The sequence below is a fragment of the Eumetopias jubatus genome, unplaced genomic scaffold (assembly GCF_037043125.1).
Source record: "Eumetopias jubatus isolate StellerSeaLion01/CBP00866 unplaced genomic scaffold, mEumJub1_p1.0 scaffold_8, whole genome shotgun sequence".
NCBI classification, from domain to species: domain Eukaryota; kingdom Metazoa; phylum Chordata; class Mammalia; order Carnivora; family Otariidae; genus Eumetopias; species Eumetopias jubatus.
Window position 1 is genome coordinate 23,438,151 of NW_028274814.1, and position 17,251 is coordinate 23,455,401.

Sequence of the window (17,251 nt, forward strand, 5' to 3'; positions counted from 1 at the left end):
CATGGGGTTCTGCAGTTGAAGAGGAAGAGTGGACTCAGGTCCTAACACAATAAGGACAAGTGGAAATTTATACCGAAGAGCAGGGGGAGGGTCAGTGGATGGAAAATTACTAAGAGGGTATGTCAAGGGTCGGGGACTGTGGCTGCAGCAGTTTCGGAGGATCCTTGCTGAAAAGCAAGCCCGGGCGGGCAGATATGGGGGGGGGGGTAAGGAATCTGATCAGATCGCAAGGGTGGGGGATGTTCACCAAAGCGACTCAGTGGGATTCTTGCTCAGCCTGGACTACATGGGCAGAGCCAACGGGCTAAGGACAGAGCCCAAGGATGGAGCCTGGTCAGAAAGAAGACTCAGGAGGGGCTGAACTCAAGTCTGGTCAAGGGAGAGAGTCTACCAATGTCTAAGAGTTTCTTGGCCAGCCTTTAGCAAGAACCCGCTATCCTTGGCATCCCTTCTTAGCAACTTTCTATCTACGACCCTCGTTCTGCTCAAAGGCTATAAATCCCCACGTGTCCTTGATGAACTTAGAGTTGAACCCAACGCCCTCCCTTATTGTGATATACTTGCAGTAGCCTTAAATAAAGTCTTCTTTAGTTTAAAAAGTGTCAGAATAATTTTTTTTAACAGAACCCAAAAGAAAAAAATACTATCCTTCATCCAAACTCATAACGCGAGAAGGAATGGCACTTAACATTCACGGTGACATTAATTCCGTGGATGAAGCATGCGGTTAGAAGAAAATCAAATGTATGCTTGAGGGTGTTCTCAAGGAGTTGGAAGAGAGAATAAAATGGGCCAATCAATAATCGAAATAAGAATAGTGCTTAAAAAATGGGGTGAAATAATCTCATCAAAAGGTGCACATGGTCCATGATGAACAGTACGGATCTGATCATGGGGCAGAGAGGACTTTTTTTTAAGGTTTTCTGATTTTTAATCTTCCTGATCCAGTACTTCTGCGGCTGAACAGCTAAGTAAGGAGTGGGAAGCCAGTGACCTCAGGCTACTCAACAAGGCTGCCTCTAGGCAAGAGATTGCCATGGGGCCAAACACCCCTCCTTATACATTCTTCCTCCAGGGGATACATTCGGGTCAGCAAAGCACTCTTTTGCAGGACAATTACCAAGGAGGGTTCAAGAAACTGGTCATTCACAGCCTAGATCAGTACTTGTCCACAAGCATCTCCTGACTTAGTAAAGATGGTGGGGCTTTTTCTTGAGGGGGGGTGGGGAAGAGGAAAGTGGGAGAGAAGACAGGCCCAGGGGTACCCGGATGGAGGCCCCCAGTCGGCAGTAGGAGGGCTCGGTCAGGCAGGAGGCCCAAGGGGGATCTGGCAATTCTGCCTGGGGTCCCAAGAAGCCCAGGATTCACCCCCCCAAAAATAATGTCCTTTATTTTATGACATCCTTGCAAGACAACAGGTGGCCAGTGCTGGAGTTGGAAAGTCAATACCAACCCTTTAATAGTTCACGTAACAAGCTTTTAAAAGGTCTGAATCAACAGTTCCTACAAAGTTAATGTTATACACAATCACTCTCCTAATTCAGTGATTCCCAACTGGGAGCAATTTAGCACCCCAGGGGACATTTGGCAACGTCTTTGGTTGTCTCGGCTATAGGAGTGGAGTGGTCCTGGGTTCTAGTGGGTAGAGGTCAGGGATGTTGCTCAGCATCCTACAATGCACGGGCCAGCCCCCCACAACAAAGAACACGGTGCAGGGGCTGAGAAGCCCTATCCTGATCTGAGGGAGCTGCAGTGGACATTTCCTGCCTCAGTCCCTTGTTTTGAAAAAAGGACAACTGACTGTCTCTAGTAGCTTCCTGGGGCAAGAAGACACAAGACTACTTTTCTGGAGGAAGGGGGAGGAGGTGTATTCGCACGTGAGGGTGCAGTGGTATCTCAGATCGTGCCCTAATCTTAAACTGACCTCATCATGTTCTTGGCCCTGGAGCATACACTTTGTTTTCATTTTTCTCAGATGTTTATGAAAATTTAATAACCCTAGCCCAACTTCTGCCATGTAGCTCAAACTACTTTGTGCCTCTGAAAAGCAGCGACAAAAGGTCCCAACATGGCACTGTTCTTTCCACAGTGATCAGCCTGGCGGTCTCACAGCTGCCGGGGCTGGGAGCCTCCAATCCTTCTCTGAAAGCACTGTGTGGGCAGAAAAAGCAGTTTCTCCTGTGCAGCCCATCTGCCTTCCAAAGGGGGAATACACAGTGCCCCTCGAGGAATGTTCTCTATGTAGGAATGCCCATCACGGGACACCTCTGCGGTCGGTCACCACGTTAACTTGTTCAGAGAGCTGCCTCCTGTGTTCTAGAAGCAGGGAATCAGCATTTGGTGAGGGCACCAGACAGCCGAGCAGGCGCCACCGCCTGGCATAGAGAGGCCAAGTGGGCTTAGCCCTCTCAAGGGCCTCTAGGTCCTGAAGATTAACCAACGGGGCTCACAGCCCATTGCAACTCTCAAGAAGCCTGCAAAAGGCAAAAGTTGTAAGGACTCCATCAACATTCCCAAATACCCTTGTCTGGCAGTTCTCTAAGAATATTCCCAGGGTAATATCAGCATCACCTGTAAACCCCTTAGAAATGCGAGTTCCCGGGGCCCACTGCAGACCCACAGCATCAGAACCTCTGGGGTGGGGCCAGACAATTCTGACATAGGCTAACATTTGGGAGCCACTCCCCTAGCTGCTGGAAAATACCACAGAGAAGAAGAGGAGAAAACTTCACAGTGAGACCTTACGAAAAGAAAAGCTATACCATTTATTCACACCCAGTACTAGATAATGGGCAGATACTGAAGAGCTGTTTTAAAAAAGGCTTCTGGTTTGTTCTTTAAATTGGTTTAGATTTCACAAAGTCATGCAGAGCATGGCTTCACTGCAATAAAATCCCTGTGTTTATGAGGTGAGTGCAGGTATGTGGGCTGGAGTGGAGTTTCTGTCTTTACTGGTGCAGTGAGCTCTAGGGCCTGGGCCCGTGGACGCTGTAGAAGGAAGCCTCAGTCCAGCCTTCATTGCTTTTTGCTGTTCCTCCAATCAATATGTTCGCTATCTACCCTTGCTGGCGTATGTTTGATATCTACCCTTCAGTATCTATACTGACCGGGGAGGGATGAAATGCCAAGGTGCCCGATGAAGGCCCCGATCCTTCAGTGGTATTGGGTGAAGGGTCAGTATGCCAACTCTTCATCAAGAAAAGATAACACTGTAACCTACAGAACACCGGGGGAAGGCTGTGATCGTAGGTCGTTCAACCTGTTTTTCTGGATAACCTTCCATTTGTCTTCTTCCGTCATGCCCTCTATGTACTCGCTTCCTTTCTTTTTACTCAGGGTGGTGTGCCGAAATGGGGCCAGAACTGGGGGAAGACTGTGAAGAACTGCACTGGGAGAAAGGTTTTCATGGCCAGTAGGTCCTGAACAAAATTACCTTTCAGGTCGGCTTGAAGCAAGACACAACCTACCTCCCTGGGGCCCTTTGGCTCTATTGTGGTTATAAAATCTCGCAAATGATGGTGAGTGTCATTGATCTACATCATCTTTCTTTGGGTCCCAAAGGCCCTGACAACTAACAGTACACAAATGTCCACCATTCATTCCACCCATATCGCCATGAAGGCAACCTCATCCATTTTCTGGAGCTGATCCTCTTGGACAGGTGCATTGTGGGTGGAAGAGTGGTCGCGGAGGATGTTGCTAAGTGACGGCCTTACCTTGAGGTCCCTGTGGACAATGCCCATTCTATGGAGATAGTAGACAGCATCCAAGACTTGGCGGATCAGAGTGCTGGCATCTTTCTCTGTGTAAAATCCTTTCTCCACTATCCGATCAAACAGCTCTCCGCCGGATACACTGTTGTTTTTTTTTTATTTAAAAAAAAGAACAAATAAGAAATTTGAGGGGACCTGTGAAATTGTTCAGGGAAAGCCATCAATAAGAGATTTCAATATGACAAAAGAACCAAACTTTATTTCCAAATAAATTCCTTTTCAGATTTAAGTTTTGCCCCATGTATTCCCCAGAAGCTATACCAGGGAAGCGTTTCTATGTCGTGATGGTATGAGTATCCAGAATGAGATAAAGGCAATACAAATAAACCAGGGCTCATGGACTAGCCAGGACTGAGAAGTCTCTTCTGGCCTTTACTTCCATCCTGCTATGACAATGTAAAGTCAGAACAACTTTCTAGAATATTGGCATCATCAGATATAGGGAGATGGTGGATAGAATGCCTCCTTCACATAAGGAATTATCCTTAAAGGTCTGGAGGGTAGGGAGAATGGGGGGCAGCACTGTGGGCAAAGCAGTGAATAGCCAACAGGAATGTTTGGGTTCTTGACCAAGTTCTGCTCCTAATATGGTGAGGGCATGGGTGTTCCTTGAATCTCGGACCTCAGTCTTTTTATCTGTAAAATAAAGGGGTTAATCTAGTCAACCATATCCAACAGAAGGTAGGGGCATGCCCTCGGAGGCATCAGAACCTGAAAGCCAATTGTGATTTACAAAAAAAGGAAGAGGCACAACACACCATTACCTTGTTTAACACTGATTTTTGGTGACAATATTTACTTTTAATTTGTTTTGAAATTCATGCTGCACTATACGTTTTCTTTGTGTTTACTGTGTTTGTTATTTATTGTATTTATTGCCTAGATTGGCAAAGGTCAAACAAGCCGTGGTGGACAGGCCCCAGCTCCGATATTTGCTGTCGCTTTGAGTTTAACGAAGTAACAGAGCTGCACAAATCTAACTCGGAACAATCTCCCAGCCTAGCCTTCCAACCCGCAGAATATATACTCCTCCAAGAAACACAGTGCTTCTTTCAAATAATTACACCATCTTGGAAATCAGCTTCAAGGGATATATTAACACCATTTTCCTGTATAAAAAGAAAGAGAATTTCCAAAAGCAAAATGAAGATGATTTATTTGAACTATTAAAATCATACAACAGTTTCCCAAACAACTTTTACAGCTTTCATAGATATAGTAAAAGACATGCCCTAGCAGTAACACACACACACACACACACACACACACACACACACACACACACACACACACACACACAGAGCTCTGATTCATTTTCAGCAAGTCATGGCAATTAATGGGCAATAGCTGATCCACCAAAACCTTCCTTTTAAAAAACCAATAAAGAAAACCAGTTGTGGCTATAAAAGGCCTAGGTGTTCAAGTGTCTCCCATTACCAAGAGTCATTCTAAGCGATGTTGTGTTTGGATAATGTCTTGTTTCCAAAGCAAACTGAAAATCAAGATAAGGAAAGGAAAGACTTTCAGGAGCAATAAGCAATTCAGAGAGTGAACAGAATGGAGACATCAGGGCAAAACTACCTTTTGATGACCAGGTTGTCTAAATGGTCCACCCTTAAGTAAACCCAGATCCCAAGAGCTCCCGCTCTCAGCAGCAGGACATCAAGCTCTCACCAGGCTTCATGTTTTCAGATCCTTCTTGCCATGAGTTCCAGTGGAAGAACTCTGTAGACCTTGAGGGTCTACTACAGAATGTGTCTGTGTTCACTTCAGTTGATCATCTCTTCAAGCATTCATTTAAGACTCCCTGGGTGCCCGCTAGGGGCCACCTACCGTGCCCTGTGGATGTCAATCCTGGCAGCATTAGCTCTGAAGGAGGAAAGGTCTGTTTGGATTCTGCCCCTCTTCCTCCTCTGCTGTCCACCCACATTCCAATCATGGCACCCCTTCCAAGTGCTCCCATGCTTTCTTACCACTGGTCTGCCTGCCGCTCACATCCTCTGTTCTGCAGGCTACTGGAAGAGCTCAGGCAGGAATGCTCATCCCCTGACCGCCCCCACCTCCCACCCTGAGTACTCTGCGACCCACCTTTGCCAGATTCTCTCCCTCCTTCAAAACTGATCTCTCCTGCTTCCCATTCTCTCAAAGTCCTCCCTTCTCCTATGTGATCTATAAGGTCTTAATAGATCCTATTGAATCAAATATTTGTCCTCCGATAGGGCAGCTATGCAGTAAGAACTGAAGCATCAGAGTCGAAGTGTAATTGTAACTGTAGCACGTTCTATCAGTCTCCATGCTCCGCACATTTGATATTTCAGTTCTGAAGTTTCAAATTGCACCAGGGCTTTCTTCTGAAAGGGCTCAGAAAGTATTTGGTTTCTTTAGAAACCAAGGCAGAGGGGAGAAGTCAAAAAACTTGCCAATAAAAAAAAACCCATAAGGATACTCATAAAAATGTCTTAAAATTTGCAAATCACTGTATACTTTTCAAAAATCTCCTTAAGCATACACTTCAAATGGCTACTGTTAAGTACTAATAACTGTTTATGCCCCCTCCCATATTCATGTGAAGCCCTAAGCCCCAGTGTGATGGCATTTGGAGATGGGGTCATAGGCAGGTATTTAGGTTTAGATGAGGTCAGGAGAGTGGGGCCCTCATGGTGGGATTAGTGTCCTTATAAGAAGAGAAACCAGAGTCCAGTCCAGTTCTCTCCTCTCCTCTCCTCCCCCCCCGCCACCGCCATGTGAGGACACAGCAAGGAGAAGGCCATCTGTAAGTCAGGAAGAGTCCTTAAAAGGAGCCAAATCAGTTGGGACCTTGATTTTGGATATGCCAGCCTCCAGAACTGTGATGTCTGTCATTTAAGCTGCCCTGTTTCTGGTATTTTGTTATGGCAGCCTGAGCTAAGATACCCACTTATTTTGAAAACCATCTGTGAACCACCAGAATCCCAGAATCACTGATGGGGAAGTAAGTTTAGAATTGTGGTGAGGGGTGTGTCTCATTTTCAGGCCTGCAGATCATGAATAGGTTGGGTGGTTTGGCTGCTGAGCTGACTGACAGGTTGCCTTCTTCAATCAATATCCTTTTACAGCACGTTTCCCAAGTGCATGGTTTACAGCTCCCTGTTAGAAATGGAGTACCCCAATGAGAGCATGCCAAGCACTGGGACGGAGTTAGAAGGGTCAGGGATCAGGTGATGGGGAAAAAGGAGTAGAACCATCATGACAGATCAACAAATAAAATTAATTACTGGTGGCTATGGGAGAGAGGTTCACTGGGGGGGGGAGTGTAGATGTAGAAAGAAACTGGCTATTGGGGTGCCTGGGAGGCTCAGTGGGTTAAGCATCTGACTCTTGGTTTCAGCTCAGGTTGTCATCTTACGGTCATGGGATCGAGCACCACACCAGGCTCAGTACAAAGTCTGCTTCAGATTCTCTCCCTCTGCCCCTCCCCTCCTCTCTTAAATAAATAAATTAAATTAAATCTTAAAAAGAAAGAAAGAAACTACCAATTAAAGAGGAGAGGACAGACATCATTCAAAAATTCTCTATTCTTATTTTAAACTTTTCCATTAATTTAGAACAACCTGTCTTTGCTTTGAACTTGGGTTTGCTCAGTCTCTGATCTTCCATGTCTATTACATTGTCCTGCTATACCTGCATGTGAATTTTAAATATGCAAATATGAAATTGCAACAAAATTTCAGTTTATTTGTAAAATTTTAAGTAGGGCAAATCTCTTCAAATTAAAGAATCATTGTCAAGAAACATAATTTCAACGCTGCTGGATCAAGTACACGGTAAGTTCTGATTCCACCACAGCATACCGCGACATAACTGAGTCAGCGTACCATGTACCCACTGTTAGTACTGGGTAGACCAAGCCATTCTTTACATGCACTTGAACTTCTCCATGCAGTTTCCATAGATGTGATCCCCTTGTTTTAAAATTCACTGATAATTATAACTTAAAAAAATTTTTTATCTTACAACAATTTCTACACATTCATTAAAAGACAGTACTTGTGCTAATGCTGAAAAATGGGCTCCAAAAACCTGCTCCTCTAGAAGTTAGGTATAATAAAATATGAAGAAGGCTGCAGGAAACCAGGATATGTCACCCCAAAATATGCCTCCTTGACATAAAATTTACTTTGAGCTGCAAGCAATTAAGAAGCAGTAAATGCAAGAAAAATATTCCCCCTCTTTTGTCTAAAGGCAAGAAATAAGTTCTCCTTTTATTGGAGACAGACTCTATCAGCTCACAGACTGCACCAGGGAATGTACAAACAAACCTCATTCAACTAACCTTTTAGCTCCCTAGACTCCTCACCATTTACCATCCCTGGCCCAAACCCCTCTGCGTTGTCAATTCTTCACAAATTTATCGTTTGTGTATAGAAGCTTCCAGCTCTGATCACTCCACCCAGGTCTTCATTCTCTGGGGAAGGATCCCAAGTAACTGCCAAATGTCATTAACATGTGTCTTTTCTTCCCACTAATCTGTCTTTGTCCATTTCATCTTCAGAGCTAGCCAGGGACCTGAAGAGGGTCAAGGAAAACCTTTTTCTCTCCCTCAAAGGCCAAACAGTATAAGGCTGTACTGCTAATTTTAGAGAGCAGTCTGAGAAATACTAGCAGTAATGCTGAGATAATAAAAAGTAGTGTTATAGCAAATATGCCTTGAAATTTACAAAGACCGTTGTTACCTAACTAGACAGCAAGAGTAGAAAAGAGCTGGGGACATGGCTGCGAAGCAAGGTGGCCTTTGTGTGCCCCAGAGCAACGCTGGTTATAAATGTGTTTTTCCAGAACCATCTCCCCCATTCACATGTAGTCCTAAGAGGAAGGATGAAATATGCAGGATGTGATTGAGAGAGGCGGCGACAAATCCTCCTTTAATAATAAAAACATCTTTTTTTTCTTAGAATTCAGTTTCACAATATCTTCCTGGCTCAATCGGTTCAGAAAATTCCAAAACACAAACGCATGCCTCTCCACCTCATGGACCAGATCAGTGTAACTCCTGGTGTTCCATCATACTTCGATTCTGGCTATTTTGCCTTCTCGATGTCTGGGTGTTACAGACTGACTGGTGTTCCACCCACTGATTTCAGATGTGGAGATCCTAACCCCTCGTACATTTCAGAATGTGACCATATTGGAGGTGGGGTCTTTAAAGAGGTAATTATGGTTCAATAAGGTCAGATGGGTCCAATATGATGGGTGTCCATATAAGAGAGAAAGAGAGAGAGAGAGACCAGAACGTGAGCACACAGATATAACACTATGGGAACACAGAGAGAAGATGGCTGCCTATAAGCCAAGGAAATGGGCCTCAGGAAAAACCAAATCTGCCAACCCCCTGAACTTGGACTTTCTGTCGTTAAGCCCCCCAGTCGGTAGCATTTTTGTTAAAGCATCCCTAGCAAAGTAATAGACTGGGCAATATAAAGGATACCCCATAATCATACAGGGGATCTTTGAATTACATTCTCTTCTTGTGTTTTACAAGATTTATTGGGGGTGGTTGGGTGGGACAGTTTCTTCTACTGTATTTGCATTCTATGCTTTGTTTAATCATCAAATCATCAAATAATCTTGTATCAAGCCAAATATATTGTCCCTGTTTCCAAGGGACACATCGTCTACCATGGCAGGGGTGGGGTGGGGACTAAGATACACAGACAGGTAAGAACAGTGTAGATGGTTCTGACGCTGGGGGGTGGGGGGGCCGATGAAGGTGCTTTGGAAAATCCCAGAAAGACACCTAGAAGGGCCCCAGGGACAGGGCAGGAGAAGGAGAGTCTGAGCTGTCTTAAAGGACGCGTGATATTTAGTCAAGTGGAGAAAAGCCCAGGGGGCAGGCAGACCCCAGTAATTTGGATTGTCATGAAAGGAGTCTCTGGTGAACGAAATACCTTCGGGGGAATACAGTCAGTGAGAGAGGATTCCCAAAGGCAGGGAAGACTTGAGAGAACCGAGTTAAGAGGAAGGGCATGACAGGTGGGAGAAGAGGGTGGAGGCAGGAAGGAACAACATATGTACAGCAGGCTGACTTATCTGGAAAATGCACCCGGTGAGGATGAAGTCACATCATAAAGGATTCTGCAAATAGAGCCCTGGACTCGGATGGGCTGCAGGGGAAGACAGCAAATTCTAAGCTGCCCGGGATCTAAGGTGACCCACTTCAGAGAGGGATGCTGCTGAAGGAGTGACTGTGTGTGGGTGTGGGTTTGGGGTGAGGGGCGTCGTGGGCCAAGGGCCCTTTCTGAGGTGTGCATGCTGTCTTCCAACAACGGTCTGTTGTTGTCATCCTGGAGGCCCACAGCTTTTAGATTCTCGGCCCTGTAGCCTTCCTGCCACCCTCAGAGGTGCTCACAGGAGCAGACCCATTCCTCCAAACCCTTGTTGGCCAGCTCTGCTGTGTGCACTGATTTTCCACCCACCCAAGCAACAACTTTCATTGCTTTCCATGGAGCCTCAGGGAATCCTTGGAATCCTCTTCTCTCTCGGTTTCCAACTACGCCCCTTCAGTTCCCAGCCGGCTGCCCCTCGAGGTGGGCCAGGGAAAGTGTGGTTATGGCCAAAACCATGGAAAAGAAACAACTAAAGGCATTTTAATTGTGTATGGGAAACTTGCTTGCCGACACCCTGATAAAGAAATTCTACTTCTGCATTACTCGTGAGGAAAGGACCAGAGGATTTGTTGAGAAATTATTAGCATGTTCAAGGTTTCGAGAGAAAATAACTCCTCTGTTCTAACTCAAAGCACCTGTTCATGTTTCAATAGAGATAATTAGAAATCATTTTTAGGTTTTTGTATTCCAAGAAAGCCAAGCATATCTTATTCCTCTTGAATCCCCAGGATCTACGACTATTGTATTCCAGTGGGAAAGGAAGAGAAAGAAAAGAATGAAATCCACAAATAAAGAAATGGAAAACATTCAGGGTCCAAAATGCGGTTCAGAGAACCGAAACAAGCCTGAGATGAGTGGTGTAACCCTTTTTGAGCAGGCTCCAGGACCTGCCTCACCCCTGGATGACAGGAAAGAGCCAGCCGAGGGACTGTGGAGGGGAAGAGCTTCTGGGCAAAGGGGTGAGCCAGTCCCAAGATCCTGAGGACAGCAAAGGTCTTAACAGTATTTGGGGATCAAAAAAAAGGTCAGCAGTGACTGCAGTCTTGTGGGCAATGGGTAGAATGGTTGAGAAAGAGGAAGGCCCAGATCACATGGCACCACATGTGACAGATTGAATGTTTGTGCCCCACCCCCCTCGATTCATATGTTGAAAACCTAATCCCCAATGTGATGGTATTTGGGGGTGGGGTCTGGGGGAGGTCATGGGGCCATGAGGGCTCTCACTGGCACCCAACTATGCTGGTGCTCTGATCTGGGACTTCCAGGCTCCACAAACTGTGAGACATCAATTTCTACTGTTTATAAGCCACCTGTCTATGGTCCTTTGTAATGGCAGCCCAAATGGACTAAGGCACAATGCAAATGAATGTTCAAACAGGGTGTGTTTTTTCCACCTTTGGTAAGAAATCATTAGAAGGTTTTCAGTTGAGGGACAGGTGAACTTATATTTTTTCATGATCACGCTGGCTGCTACGTGGAGAATGGGTTGTAGAGGCAAGAGTGATTACAGGCAGATCACTGAGGAGCTACCGCGGCCATATCCAGGTGAGAGAGGAGGGTGGTTCAGCCTGGGGAACACTGGAACTAGAGAGAAGTGGACACACGTGGGGTACGTTTTGGAGACGCAGTAGACAAGACTCACTGATAAGGCTGACATGGGCATGCAGGAAAGAGAAGAATCAAGAATGCCTCCTAGATTTTTGGCTTGAGACACAGCCAGGTGGTAGTGCCATTATTTGAAATGGGGCACCTGGTGAAAGAACAGGTTTGGAAGGGTTAGGACAGCACTGACCACCGGAACTTCCTTCAATGACCGAATGCTTTTTACCTACAACGTCCAATATGGTAGCTGCTAGTCACAGGAGGTTATTGTACATTTGGAACATGCCAGCACACCTGAAGAACTGCCCTTTGCATTTAACTTTAATTAATGTAAATAGCCACATGGCCCTACCGTATTGGATTGCTCAGACCTAGAGCCTTGAGTAGGATATGTGGAATCTGAGGTGCCTTTTGGATGAAGATATCAAGCAACAGCTGTTGTCCTGAAGTTCAAGGACAAAGATCAGGACTAGAATTTAATATCAGCAAGTCATCCACAGGGAGATGGTCCCCAAAGCCAAGATGCTAGATGTGATCAATGACTGAGAGAGTGCAGTTGGATAAGAGAAAGATGTCTGAGCACTGGGAATGCCAACAACCAGATAAAGAAGAGCCGGCAAAGACCAGGCAGAGAGGTAGGAAGTAAAGGAGAAGAGTGTGGTGCCATGGAAACCAAGGAGGAGGGTCTGAGAGGTCAAGCACCATGAGGACAGAGAAATATCCATTGTATTGGGCAAGACGAAGTCCAGGGCTGGAGGCAGAGAGTCGGGGGTCACTGGCATGTGAGATGGCCTCTAGACTGTGGGACTGGAGATGTCTGAGGAGACAGAGAAGAGACGGGTACCCAGGACGGAGCTCTCCGAGCCTCATTTTTCTCCTCTGTAAAAGGGGTAATTATACTTGCTTTAAGAATCAAGTGAGACAATGCAAGTCTGTCTAGGACTAGAACATGCCTCACTGTTCTACAAAAGCGCCTTCTCCCCTCCCGCTGAGGATCTCCGGCAGGCGCACAGACAAGGCATCTGTGAGGAAGCTGCTAGGAACAGAGCTGCCACCTGAGGAAGGTGACATAGTTCCTCTGGTTCTCTGGACATGAGAGCCCCTGTGCTTCTCTGTTCCCCCCAGACAGGCTGGGGATTTTGGAAAATATCCATGCCCTTGATTAGGATGGAGATTTGTGAAAATTTCAGCATTATTACATAATCTCGCAGTTTAGTATTGTGACTTCTTCTGCACTAATTAGCAATCTTTCTATAACCTTATATAATGAGGATTTGCAAGGGGAGGGTCAGAATGCTATCAACCTAGCACAGCGTTATTTCCTGAGATGTTCTAGGTTCATCAAGCACTAGCTGACATGCCAAAGCCCCGCAGAGTGACCTTCTGGTAGAACACACACAACACGGGCTCTGTAGGAACAGACACTCTTGGATATTTTAAATACAGTTTGGGGAAAAGTTCTGCAAAGAACTGTTTGACTATTACACCCTGGCTCTCCAGGATTAGTTCCAATTAGGAAGATATTACTTGGCAACACATTGTTCTGATAGAATTTTTCTAATATTAGAATAGCCTTGCATTCCTTGAGCAGATAACAACTGGAAGAAGCAGGCGATGGCTCTGGAATAGGTCTAGGTATGTGGCTTGGATACAGATAGTCCATAAATTGTAACTCCCATGTAGGGAGTTGCCATTGGATGGTAAGCACATCTTTGTCTATCTTGGGTAAGGGACTATGTTCAAAGCTGATAGAGCGACTGCACACTCTCATGCACGCTCAGAATCAGACTCTGAAGGCAATTGGCTAAGGCTCCAATTTTAGGACAAGCTTAAAAACTGCATTTTAAATTCTTTTTTGTTTGTCCAGTTTTAATGACATTCATTATATGTATTTATATGAGTTCTAGTGTTTCTCAGCCAATGGGGATCTCTACTGAAAATCTTACAGCAGATGTGTGGGAGAGCGTGTGTATTTAGGTAATGCAAGAAAGATCTAACGATACCTTCAAAAAAGTAAAAACAAAATAAAAATCGCCTGTCTACTGTTCAGCCTTGCGACATGCTCAATGCCTTTGTTGATAAAGTCTGCAGGCTCCCCAAGTTTACTTTCTTTCAATAGCGCCGACAAAGGTCACGGTCACAGCTACCCACTGCAGGGTTCCCTGGCTCCAGGCCACTCCTGTACCTGTTGAACCCTCACATAGTTTCTTAATCTGATTCCTACTCATTGTGGGGGTCCTAGCTTGAATGCCATTACTTCAGAAAAGGCTTTCCTGACCCCCAGACCAGATTAGGTTCCCCCCAATTATATTCTCTTAACTCCTGTATTTCTATGCAACGCTCAGCTGTTAGAGTTAATTATTGGTATATTCATTTGTGTAATGCCCTGTCCTCCTACCCTGCCCCCACCTATCCCAGGTGATGAGCTCCATGAGGCAGAGGCAATTTCAGCTTCTTTGCTGCTTTTTTACCCAGGGCCTAGCAGGGTACCTGGCACAGATGAAATGCTAACTAAATATTTGCCAAATAAAAAAAGATGTTGCATAAGAAATGCATAGTGAGCGGGGTCTGGGTCTTGCTGGGCATGGCATCCTTCAGCAATCATGCACATCCTCAAAGCATGTGCCACAGAGCACCAGACAGAAGGGCCCTGAAGACTATTCTATGGAGCAGACCAGCAGCTGAGCCAATTTTCTCTCGCTCTCCACCACATCCATTCCCTCCCTTATTCATTCATTTATTCCTGCCCTCCCAGCCTCCTAAACCTGCTGCTAGTTTGCGTGCCATACCTCTGTCTCACCCGTCTTATCTTCCCGTGGCCTCCTCTGCTCTGGGTCTTGATTTTTTGCTGGGAGTAGGCACCCACACTCTGAAGAATGTCCTGGCTTTGCCCAGGGACCCTGAGCAGACTAGACCTTGTGGCTTCCCCTCAATAGAAGGTCATACCTACAAGCATCTACATTAAGAGAAGCCCTTCATCATATTTTTATAATCATTCCTTTAAAAAATTATGCCAACAACAGACACATGAAAAGGTGCTCAACATCACTCATCATCAGGGAAACGCAAATCAAAACCACAATGAGACATCACCTCACATCTGTCAGAGTGGCTAAAATACAAAACACAAGAAACAACAGGTGTTGGCAAGGATGTGGAGAAAAAGGAACCCCCATGCACTGTTGGTGGGAATGCAAACTGGTGCAGCCGTTGTGGAAACCAATATGGAGGTTCCTCGAAAAATTAAAAATAGAACTACCCTATGATCCAGTAATGGCACTACTGGGTATTTACCCAAAGAACACAAAAACACAAACTCAGAGGGATACATGCACCACTATATTTATCGCAGCAGTATTTACAATAGCCAAAATACGGAAGCAGCCCAAGGGTCCATCGAAAGATGAACGGGTAAAGATGTGGTGTATACATATACAATGGAATATTCTTCGGATATAAAGAAGAATCTTTGCCATTTGTGACAACATGGGTGGAGCTAGAGAGTATAATGCTAAGTGAAATACGTCAGTCAGAGAAAGACAAATACCACATGATCTCACTCATATGTGGAAGTTAGGAAACAAAACAAACAAACAAAGGGGAAAAAGGGAGATAAACCAAAAAAAAAAAAAAAAAAAAAAACCAAAAAACCCAGACTCTTTACTATAGAGAACAAAGTGCTGGTTACCAGAGGGGAGGTGGGTAGGGGGATGGGCGAAACAGGTGGTGGGGATTAAGGAGTGCAACTGTCCTGATGAGCACCGGGTGTTATATGGAAGTGTTGAATCCCCATATTGTACACCAGAAACTAATATAACTGTATGTTAACTAACTGGAATTAAAATTTTTTTTAAAAAGTGCAAAAACAAAAGTAAAAACAAAGAAATAAGAAAATGACGTCCAAAACCCTTTTCAGAGGATCTGCCAAAGGTTAAGTTAGTGAGTGCTAGAGAGCAGGGCTTGGCGACGGAGGGTGAGGGACTGGCTGGCAATGACTCAGCCCGATCTGTGCCACGTGGACGGGATGGGGCTTGATCACAAGAGACCCAAACAGGCTGCAGAACAAAAGCAGGTTAAGCCACGGAGTTTGTTGCCATTTGTATGTTTGAGGGCTAAGTATTTTAAAGCATTCCCCGGTAAATGTACTCATCCGTGTTATATGCGCACTGAAATGTTTTCTTCAATTCATGTGCTCTTTTAGGAGGAAGGTAACAAAACAAACCACTGGCCAGACGTTTCGAGTCAACCAGCCGCCCTACTGCTCCTTCACTCAGCTCGGACTGCTGCAAGGCTGGGGCTGTAACAAAACCGTCACTCGTGGCTATCCAGCCAGTGCTTCTAGAACATATTTCCTATGTCTCCTAGTCCCCATATTGGGCAGAAGTACTGCTTGCTGGTGGATTTCTTCTTTTTTTTTTTCTAGCAGCCACGCATTGACCTTCCACACTTAGCATAGAGGGAACTAAGATGCCACGTGACACTGAGCGTGGTCGTGGCAACATGCTCAAAGACAACATGTCACAACCTATAAAACCATATTATGTTTGTGTCTAGTGTGAGCCTTCACATAAAAAACTGGCAAAAGTTTCTTCCAAGTTGATAAGGTCCATTAAGAAGGCAGGTCACTAACCCCAAACCACCATCCTGAAATTTGAAATGACAATTTAGAATTACTGTCTCCTCGAAGCAGCCATGCCCAAAACTTAGGGGCGGCCTTTGGGCAAAGACTGTTTGTCAAGGTATGGATCTCTAGTAAGACCTCTAGTTCATATTTTACAAGGAAACTGTCTCTCTGTAAACACAAATCATTAAAATAAGAGTGTAAAACCTCTTCAGTGACAATCAAGTTCAATAGAGAAACAGAAGTCATGGAAAGAATCTGAACCTCTGTAGTCCACACTTGGCTTGTTATCAGTCACTGCTAAGGAACATTCCAGGCCTTGCCTGGCCATGCCCACTGCCAACAGTTTGGGGACATGGCACAGTGGAGCCCCTCTCAATGAGCTGTGTAAGTAGCCACTGCCCTTACTGACAGAGAGTCACTCTGGGCTGCCACTGATCCCCAGACCAGAAGCTTGAAGCGGCTTGCAGTGGTTTTTCAGATTCCAAAAAGAAAGCTCTTTCTTCCCCTCCTCAAGTTTTGAAATTGTCCCAAAGGAGAACTCTGAGCCCTGCCCACCTAGTCCCTCTTCCAACACCAAGCATGTCTCCAAGACATGGTGCCCGGGACTCACATGAGCTTCATGCATCATTCCCCTTCTTTCTTCCTGATGTTCTAAGCACAGAATGGTTCTGTACTCCCTCAGGTCCACAAGAGGACTTTGGCAGAAATATTGCTTACTCAAGATTTTTCTGAAAGGCACACTACGTATGCTTGCTTTGGAACCATTTTTAAATATATATATATATATATATATATATATTTATATATTTTTATAAATTTGTAATATAAATTAAATATATTATAAATTATAATATATATTTTAACAAGTAATAACTAGAAAAGTTTAAATATCATGAGCTATGAGGGGTAAAGAGTGGAGTAGTCCCAGCCAAACTAGACACCAGGATAGCTCCTTAGCTTCTCTTTGCTGTGTCTCTGACTGGCGCCGAGATGGTTAATTTTGCATTTCAGCTCGACAGGAACACAGGAGTCCCTATTCTGTGTGTATCTGTGAGGGTGGGTTTTTTTTTTTTTTTGCAAGATTAACATATGAATAGGTAGACTGAGTA

General features: G+C 45.0%; 1 protein-coding gene across 3 annotated transcripts in view; it reads right to left on the reverse strand.

Moving 5' to 3' along the window:
• Positions 1-17,251, reverse strand: part of CAMK1D (calcium/calmodulin dependent protein kinase ID) — a 428,166-nt gene that overhangs the window by 60,405 nt on the left and 350,510 nt on the right. For all 3 annotated transcript variants that reach the window (XM_028114662.2, XM_028114661.2, XM_028114663.2), the window contains one exon: positions 3,717-3,855. In XM_028114662.2, the coding sequence (XP_027970463.1) occupies positions 3,717-3,855 (139 nt within the window). The remainder of the gene's footprint in view (positions 1-3,716; positions 3,856-17,251) is intronic.